The sequence below is a fragment of the Lactuca saligna genome, chromosome 5 (assembly GCF_052625555.1).
Source record: "Lactuca saligna cultivar CGN05327 chromosome 5, ASM5262555v1, whole genome shotgun sequence".
NCBI lineage: Eukaryota > Viridiplantae > Streptophyta > Magnoliopsida > Asterales > Asteraceae > Lactuca > Lactuca saligna.
The window spans coordinates 286994244-287004612 of NC_136421.1; the positions used below are offsets into that span (position 1 = coordinate 286994244).

At 34.6% G+C, this 10369-nt stretch overlaps 1 protein-coding gene and 1 pseudogene across 1 annotated transcript; one reads left to right on the top strand and one right to left on the bottom strand.

Moving 5' to 3' along the window:
• Positions 1 to 324: 324 nt before the first annotated feature.
• Positions 325 to 2400, bottom strand: LOC145048126 (putative pentatricopeptide repeat-containing protein At3g11460, mitochondrial; annotated as a pseudogene).
• A 3681-nt stretch (positions 2401 to 6081) lies between these two features.
• Positions 6082 to 9198, top strand: ABCB29 (ABC2 homolog 12). Its single transcript, XM_078996545.1, has 10 exons — positions 6082 to 6731; positions 6880 to 6966; positions 7059 to 7166; positions 7252 to 7509; positions 7784 to 7867; positions 7951 to 8173; positions 8248 to 8333; positions 8420 to 8607; positions 8726 to 8855; positions 8951 to 9198. Exons 1-10 carry the CDS (start codon positions 6174 to 6176, stop codon positions 9101 to 9103), a joined length of 1875 nt encoding a protein of 624 aa, XP_078852671.1. The 5' UTR covers positions 6082 to 6173; the 3' UTR covers positions 9104 to 9198.
• Positions 9199 to 10369: the final 1171 nt, after the last annotated feature.

The following is a 10369-nucleotide window of genomic DNA, read 5'->3' on the forward strand; positions in this document are numbered from 1 at the left end:
AGAGGTGGTCCGCAGACTTCAAACATTTTCGCTTCGAAAAAACATACAACACCTAAAATATGGTCTTTTGCACAACGAAAGTTCTTGTCCCATATTTTTTAGATGTGACAAAATTGTATTTTTATTTGAACTATGGTAATGTCAATTATTAGAATCTACTAAAAGCAATCAGAGTTTGTTTGATTGGATTGAATAACACGACATGGTAAGTGAATGGATCATTACCATTCCATGGTCATGTTTATGTTTAGTTACTTCGGTGGAATGAATTGAATCATTAACTCATGTCGTGTGGTAGGTAAGAAACAAGTAATGGAATGAATATTATTGATAACGATAAAAATATCCATGTAACACAAGATGTATCATTCGATATTATCCTAGAAAGAAATCAAAGTACAACGTTGTAATAGAATGAAACAGAGGTAGGGTGCTATAATACAAAAAATAAATAAAAGTAAATTACTATTGTATAGACTAAGTAATAAGCTTACCAATAGTCCTTACACGAACAAACCCCATCTTTAAAATGATGAAAACGAGTCGGATCCCTAACAACAAATCTACGATCCACAACCTTACTAACCAACTTTATAAACAAATGGCAATCACCACAAACCCTTAAATTCTTTATCACAACAATCTCCTCCCCAATTTCAGTACTCAATAACGCAAACGCAATCGCCAATCTCTCACTATGAACAAACCCATTTTCACCCCTAGATGACACATTCACCAAATCATCAAGTCTATCCAACATCACATATATCTCCTCACTCTCTGGATGATTCATATCACCTGCTACAAAAACATGAGCCCGACCTTTATGCTCAAAATAGCTATACCCGGGGCCCTTTCTAAGCCTTCGATCTCTCATCATCACTCGAACCCTTAATATTCCTTCCATGTTATTAACTTCCGTGTATAAATTCGATAACAAAACATAGTAACCGATATTTTCAGGTTCAAGCCTAATCACATGGTCAAACGCTAACTCAGCTAAGTCAACATTCTTATGGATCTTGCAAGCACCCAAAAGAGCTCCCCAAACCGCTCCATCGGGTTCCATTGGCATTGTCTTAATGATGTTGTGAGCATCACCAAGTCGACCCGCCCGGCCCAGAAGATCCACTACACACGAGTAATGTTCTGGGCCCGGATTTAGCCCGTGATTTGTTGTCATTGCATTGAAAAAACCTAACCCTAGATCGGTTAATCCAGCATGACTACACGCAGATAATACACTAACGAAAACCGGCCCATCGGGCCTAATGTTGGCCCGTATCATCTCGTTAAAAAGATGAACCGCGGTCTCGCCTTGCCCGTGCATACCGTATCCGCCTATAATCGCGGTCCATGATACTAGATTTTTTTCTGTTAGGGTATCGAAAAGCTCTTGGGCTTTTACTAGGTTTCCACATCTAGCATACATGTTAATTAAAGCGTTGTTCAAGAAAATGTTGTGTTTGTAGCTACTGGTTTGTATTTTCTTTTCTATTTTCATACCGATTTTTTGGGCTCCAAGATGAGCACAAGATGAAAGAACTCCAACGAGTGTTATAGGGTTAGGTTCCATACCTGATGATTCGAATTTTGAGTAGAGTTCCAGAGCTTCTGTGGCGTATCCGTTTTGTGCGTATCCGGAGATCATAGCGTTCCAGGTGGCTAGCTGTTTCACAGGTATGTTATCGAAGAATTTTCTCGCAAGTTCATTTGAATTACATCGAACGTACATTGTAAGCAAACAATTCCCGACGCAGAAGTCGTTGTCTAGTCCAGATTTAGCCACGAAACAGTGTAGAGATTCAGCGAATTTCAAGTTTCCAGGATCGGTACAACCAGGAATCAGACCTAAAATGGTGACAGCATCAACGCGAACACCCAAAAACCTCATCTGACGAAACAATTCATACCCGGATTGAAACTGATTGTTTCGAGTGTACCCAGCAACCAGAGCATTGTAGCAAACTGTCAGTTTTTGGGAGTGTGGACTTTCGTCGAACAGTTGGCGTGCGTCTTCGATAAAACAACATTTCCCATAGAGAGAAATCAATCCCGTTTGCACGAAGGGTTCTGAGTTACAACCTGTTTTAATGACGTGACTGTGGAGCTGTGTGCCTGAGATTGGGAGAGATAGAACGGCGCAGGACTTGAGAGCAACGGGAAAGGTAAATGCGTTTGGAGAGGCACCGGATCGGAGCATTTGGCGGTAGAGATTGAGGCATTCTTGATAGTTTCCGTTTTTTGTTAGCTCCCGGAGCTGGGTGTTCCATGATGTGCAGGTGCTGAGGGTTCTACTGGCGACGGTGAAACGAAGGTGGTGGGAAAGGAGTTTGTTTGTGGAATGGAGAGCGAAGGACCGTTTGGTCATAGCATGAATCCACTGGGTGCTTTCTGCATATGTTTTTTGTGATATATACGTTCAATTTTTATAAATTTGTAAAACTTAATCACTTATATGTTAAGAAAGCCAGATTTTTATAAATTTGTATCCTAATTACTTATATTTTATAAATTAATATATATAATTATGGATATAGTTTATCGTTTTTCTTATTTCCTTTTTTGTCCGTAAAATAGAATTTGTCATATTTCCCCTAAAATAAAATTCATTATACTTTTTGTTTTGAAACCATAAGTCGTTCATAATATATGAAGATTCTTTTGTCACATTTCAATCTCTAATAAGTTTTGATACTTATCATTTTATAATATTTTTAAATAAATAATGTTTATATATCAATTTATGGTTTTTTTTCAATTTTTAAAATTAAAAAGCCATCTAATATATTTGTAAAATATCAAATGTAATAAATATTATAATAAATGCAATTAATATATTTCTTCATTTTTTATTTCAAAATTTTATTTTAAAAATTACTTATTTTAATATTTTAATATTTTATTTTCCTTAACATATCTATGTAATACACGTCTTTTACATCTAATCCATTAATATTATAATCATGTCCCCCTATCCTTTTCCAAGAACCCGAACATCAAAAGTAAATTTAACCAAAATTCTCAAATCAAATTTTAAATTGAAACAAATTTACTTTTTAATTTGTATATTGATATGAGAAACTCCTTTTTACACTTTTTTTATCCCCTCAAACAAAGAATTCATTGTTATTGATCAATCATCTTCAAAAAGAGTAAATCCTTATGGATTACTCCCAATTATTGTTAAAAAAAAAATGTTCTTCTAATTTATGCTTACTTTCCACTTTTTTTTCTTAAGTTTCTTGTCCTCGACAAATCATATGCTCTCTAGACCTCATTGAATGGACAAGGTCATAAAAATAACAAATTATCTTTTAATATGTCTAAATGAGATCATTATTTTTCCCATACATAGTTATACATTAAATAAATAAAATACTCTATATATTAATGGAAAGCCATCTACAACTAAAGACTTGTAAAAAACAATCATAGAAGAATCCAAATTGTTCTTATAATTTATAAGGCTATACAGAATGAAGTATGGCAAATGGAATGACATGGATGACATCCAAGGAAACATCACCCCTTAGGCTATGCAGAATGGATTCAACAACCACTCGACAATAGTCTATTCAGCACTTGGCACACCGCCCCACCACTACAACATGCATGAGTTCAACATCCATATTTGGCAATAAATTGCCAAGACAATCACAAAAAAATTAGAAATGAACCACTCGACAATAGTCTCTTCATTTGTTTTTTTATCAGTCAATCACATAAAAAAAAAAATTATTATTATTTCAATTTAAAAACTCTACAAACATACCTTCTAATGCATCCATAATGGGAGTGCAATAAAAGTTTAATGGATTATTTTTAATATAGTATGGAAGAGAGAAAGTATAGAGTTCAATGTTCATTGAACGGTTGGATGGATTTTTAATACAAAGTTATTGACTTTTTAAGAATTGATTTGAAAATATATATTTTTTCTCCTCCTTGGTACCCTATTCAACTCTTCATGGGTTGAATGGAGTATAGATGCTCTAAATAACAAGAAAATTAAATGATATGACAAAAATGAGATGAGACCTATATGACAACAAAAAATATATATGATAAAAATAACACCACTCTTTTTAGCTTTAAGGACGCCATCTTTCTTTTTTTTCTTTTATTTAATCAACACGATTCGTTTCAAACGACAAAAAAATAAATGATTTTTTTATCAACACAATTGGCTTCAAACATCAAAGACACAAATAAATCTTATATGAAGCCTAAGTGGAGTACACGATTCGTTTCAAACGTCAAAGACACAAATAAATCTTATATGAAGCTTAAGGTGTTGTTTGTTTTTTTGAAGCAAAAATACATAAAGTCTACGGACCACCTCTGCAACCCTCTGCAGTAGAAGATATGGACCACACGGTTGCAGACTGTAATAAGAAGCGTGCTTGTTTTTTTAACATCTGCATGCTGCTACATAGGGATGAAAGTGGGTCCAAACCCAGACCGGATGGACCCGGACCCGGAAAACCTAGAACCGGTTAACGGAATTTTGTAGAACCAGAAACCAAACCGGTATATAGGAACCGGTTCCGATTCGGTTCCGGGTAAAGTGGGTCTAGCACCGGAAAATCCGGAAACATCAAAGTGGGTAGGTTGGAACCGGATAAAGTGGGTTTAGAACTGGAAAAACCAGAATTTTTTGGTAATTACTTACTACTTAGTGGGTTGAACTTTGAAAATTTTCGTATTGATATCCCGACTTTGGGTGACTGTAACTCATTGAATATGAAACCAAAATTAACAAAATTATAGTCTAAAATCATGTACAAACTCTAAAATACACTCTGGAAATAACCGCATGTCAATCTGACTTTAAACGAATGATATTTTCATGTGTTAACATTTTCACATAATACAAAGTACAAAAACAAATAGCAGAAAAGTTGAAAATTTTCAGTTTTGATATCCCGACTTCAGAGGGTTGTAAATCATTGAATGTTAAAACAAAAATGACAAAATTATAGTCTAAACTCATGTACAAACTGTAAACTCCAAGTTGGAAAAAACCACATGTGAATCCGACTTCAAACGAATTAGATATGCATGTTTTAAAACTTTCACCGAATACAAAAAAACTAAAAAACTAAAAACTTCCAGCTTTGATATCTCGACTTTGGAGGACTGTAAGTCAATGAATATAATACTAAAAATGGCAAATTTATAGTCTAAAATCATGTACAAATTTTAAACTACATGTTGGAAAAAACCGCATGTCAATTGGAGTTGAAACGGATGAGATATGTATCTTTTAAACGTTTCACAAAAACCGATTCCAACCCTAAAAGTGGTTCTGGTTCCAAACATCGGTTCCGGTTTTTAGACCCGGTTTACCCGAACCCGATAGACCCAAACCCGGATTACCCGGAACCTGGATAAAGCCAATTTTTAAACCTGGATCCAGAACCGGTTCTATATATTCCGGTTCTAACGGTTCCGGTTCCGATTTGATTCCGGTTCCGGTCCGGTTTTCCCGTTCTAAATCTCATCCCTACTACTGCAAATATTAAAAAATTAAAATAAACTGATTTTATAATATAAAAATAATTATTTAGTACCGATAATTTAATAATGTATAACATTTAGGCAAAATTTTATGAAATTTTAGCAAAAACAATGATATTTTAACAAAAAATAATGATATTTTAGCATAAAATAATGATATTTCATCAACAAAGTATTATTATTCAATATAAAAAAAATTCAACACGAATAAACAAAAAAAAACAAAAAAAATATGAAATAAGATTTCAGAAATATATAATAAATATTTTAGCAAGAAAAAAAAAATTGAAAGAGGTAGGAAGAGACAAAACAAGTGTTGTGCCAAGAAGAACACGCGCAGAAGTTTTTTAATCCGAAGATTTTTGAAAAACAAACAACTGCAAGATGAAAAGTGTTGTGCGTGTGCTGCATCGCGCAACAATAAAAGATCTGAAGAGGTTTTTTCAATTTAAAAAAAAAAAAAAAAAAAAAAAAGTAATCACCTACGTGTCATTTGACACTAACACCAGTGCCTCTAAACAAATAATTTTTTGCTATTTCTTTCAGATTTTTAAATGATCTAAAAATTAGATATTCGGAAAATAAAGTGACATCCGTTACTTTTATCAGTTTTCCGGCGGGAACACCCAAACCGTTTTTAGTCTTTGCCGATGATTCTTCTATTTCCACCATCATCTGCCTTGCTCAAATTCAAACAGAGAGAATCGAATCGGTTAAATTTGATCAGTACCCGCAAATCACCTTTTACGAAGCGTGATCATCTTAAACCCTTCAAATCCAATTCCATATCTTGCTCACTCAAGCTCCCTACTTCACTCGATTCGGTTAAGCCCTACGTCCAATCGGAATGGAAAACGATTGTCAAGGGCTGGATATGCAGCGCCGTTTCGGTTTATTCTTTATCAAAGATCGTACCCATAGTAGGGAAATTCTCTGCCGTGATGAATGTCGAAAGTTTGAGGCAGGAGGGTTTGTTGATTGGGGTTTTGTTTTTGGTTCGGTTGATTTCTAATTACTTGCAGCAGTCTTTACTTTGGGAGGCGTCGCTTCGGTCGGTGTATAAGATGAGGGTTTATGTGTTTGAGAGGGTTTTGCAGAGAGATCTAGGGTTTTTTGAAGGTGGTTCTGGAAAATCAGTGGGTGATGTTGCTTACAGAATTACTGCTGAAGCTTCAGATGTAGCTGATACCATCTACGCTCTATTGAATGTTAGTATCTAGTTTCTATTTCTTGATATTTATGCGATTGTGTGCTCCACTGCTTTCTCCATTTTTGAAAGTGTACTCTTTTCTTCTTCTTCTTCTTCTTCTTCTTCTTCTTCTTCTTCTTCTTCTTCTTCTTGTTTCTGTATTGTAGACCATTGTACCCAGTACACTGCAGCTATTAGCAATGGCAACTCAGATGCTGGTTATTAGCCCTGTTTTGTCCTTAGTTTCTGCCTTGGTAAGTAAAGCCGCAAAAGATTCTCTTTGTTTGTTGTTACAGTATCACCTAATTTGCAAAATGAAATTGAAGGTTGTTTGAAATATTTGAAGGTGATACCATTGATGGCCTTTGTAAATGCCTATTTTGGTGAAGAGCTTCGCGAAACATCAAATAAAGCAAGTTTCAGCATTGCTGCTATCTCAGCTTATCTGAATGAGGTATGCTTCATGGAGTCAACTAACTACTACTACTTTATCTGATATAAATATATGTACGTTAATTCTAAATATTGATTTGGTTTAGGTACTCCCATCAATCCTCTTTGTGAAGGCAAACAATGCAGAACACAATGAGTGTATGAGGTTCAAGAAACTTGCTAATGCTGACTTATATGAACGTTTAAATAAGAAGAGATTAAAGGCCTTGATTCCTCATATTGTACAAGTAACGTTTTGTGGGGCTCTACTTCTGATTTTTGTTGGCTCATTGGTGATTGCAAGTGATTTGTCTAGTGTGGTTTCATTCATAACATCATTGGTTTTATTGATTGAGCCAATTCAGGTTGTTCCCTTACCTTTTTCTTATTTCATATTCATACTTTACTTCCATTATGATATGTGATGTTTACATATCTACTTGTTTACGATGCTACTCATCTGTGGAATATAAATTGATTTTAGATTGTATGAAGAAATCATTATCCATGAACCCCATTCACCTTCTATTTGCAATTTGAACACAACTTCTGTCTTTATCGTGCTAATAATTCTCTTTATCATAATGGTGAATTCAGCTTTGAGGACATTATGAGTCTGAGTTTAAGAAAACCATGCAGGATGTGGGAAAAGCATACAATGAGCTAAAACAAGGAGAGCCTGCCATTGAACGCTTGTTTCAGCTATCGAGTTTTAAGCCCAAGGTAAGTCTTGAGCTTTATGAGCTTGAATTAACAATTACATAAACTTACAATCAATCTTATATGACATATGATGTGCATAATAGGTTATTGAGGACATAAATGGAGTTGATTTAGAGTCTGTTGCAGGAGAGATAAAATTCAATGAAGTCTCATTCAGATATGGTGATAATCTGAATATACCTCTCATTTTGAACAAATTGGATCTTCATATCAAAGCTGGAGAAACGGTTGCTCTTGTTGGGCCTTCAGGGGGAGGAAAGACAACCCTTGTAAAGTTGCTTCTTCGCCTCTATGATCCTCTATGTGGTAAAAATCAAAAGTCAAAACTCGTTAATATATTTTTTTAGTTATTATTAATGGTAAAATATTGTTGATAATAGGTCGTATTCTCATCGATAACCATGACATTCGAAACATCTCTTTGGGAAGTTTAAGGACACATGTTGGTTTGGTCACTCAGGACACTGTAAGTACCAGAAAATTAAATTTTAATTATATTTGTACAAAATGACTATAAAAATTGTTACTATATAACAAATGAATCGGTATCAGACACTGTTTTCAGGGACAATTGCGGAAAATATTGGGTATAGAGATTTGATGAGTAAAATCGATATGGAAAGAGTGAAGAATGCAGCAGAAATTGCAAATGCAGATGAGTTCATTGAAACACTCTCTCAAGGATATGCAACAAATATCGGGCCTAGAGGCTCACTTTTGAGTGGAGGCCAAAGGCAAAGGTAAGTAGCAAAATAGCAACCTACTTTCATTTCTTTTTTACTTTGAAAAATCTACAATTGGTTGAAGTGAAAGTAGGATGCTATAAATATAACAAGAAAATGAATGAATAAAATGCAGAGTAGCTATTGCTCGGGGTCTGTATCAAAATCCTTCTATTCTTGTTCTTGATGAAGCAACTTCTGGTTTGGATACGAGGTCAGAGATGTTGGTGAGACAAGCATTGCAGAGATTAATGAAAAGGCGTACTGTAAGTACATACAGTATGGATAAAGTGATCATGTCTTGATAAATGACTTAATGGGACTTTCTGTATTAAGTAAATATATATATGTATGTGTGTAGGTGATTGTGATTGCTCATCGTTTGGAAACTGTTTTAATGGCGGAACGTGTTTTTTCTGTAAAAGAGGGAAAAGTGGAGGAGATATCGCGTTCATCTCTGATGGTTGGTCTTGGTCAACATGATTCCTTGGCATCAACCGGGCTTCTGATATGAGGAATATGTGTGTGGTGACAAAAGTGTATTAACTTTTTTGTGTGTATATTTTATTCTTCATCTTGTATTTTATAAGAAGTTACTTTTGAATATCAGTCCTATCAACTACACAGAAAACGTTTTTAGGAGTATATTAGGAGCTAAGGGTTGTAATTGAGTCGAGTCAACTCGTGAGATAACCGTGACCGACTCGAAAATTACTCGAAATCAACTTGGTTCAAGTCGAGTTGAGATCGAGCTACTTGAGTATATTATCGAGCCAAGCTCGAGTATTGGAATGTTTGGTGTTATACACCCTCTTCAGCCACATGATTTTAGATAGGGTGCAGTTTGGGAAATCAACAAATGAAGAGAATCTTATTAGTGCAAGGGATTAATGGCATTTTAGGCATTTTATATTATTAAATTTGTTATGACATATATTATAAGAGGGTAGTTGGATAGGGAGTGAGATATCAAACTCCCACCAAACATGATTTTTGAAAATGAAACCCCTACCAAAAACTGAGTTCTAAAAATCAAAACCACATCAGCTCCATAGAATTGTGATTTTACTTTGGTTGGGGAATCAAAATCCAGAAGAAAAAGGTTTACAAGGAACGACGTTCTCCAAGGTTTTTGATTTGACGGTCCAGTTGTTGGAGTTTTCTAGAGGAGATGAGTGGCGATCTAGCGGGGGAAGAAAAATGTAACACCCGTCGTATGGGCCTATTTGAAATAGCAATTAATAAAATCTTTCATAATAATTTCAGAGTTTTAGTTTGTGGAAAAACGATCCCAAAGTTTTATTCAAATATTTTACATAGTTCAAATGCGGATAACGATCCCAATTAAAATTTCTAAACATTTAGTGGTTTAATGAAAACATTTCTTTTGAGAGTGTCACAATAGATATCAAAACAAGGTTTAAGAAAACATTACAAACCAAAGGTCTTTTAGATATTCAAAGCTTACGAGTCTCATAAGTTTCTAACAACATCTATATACTAACCTACAAAATTATTATCAACAAGTGGGTTAGGTTATATGGAGACTAGTGAGTACGATCTCAGGGTTAGACATTATGGACATTGTATGAATGAACACTTTGGTTCATACACCAATGTACATACCCGTACCTTCTCAAAATAACAAAATCAACATCTAAAGTTAGCTTGAGGGTAAAATATTACATAAGTCACAATACATTGTCATTTATGACAAGTTTCATATAACTCTACAAGTGAATAAACAATACAAGGTAAATGTGCATCAAATAAAAGTTTC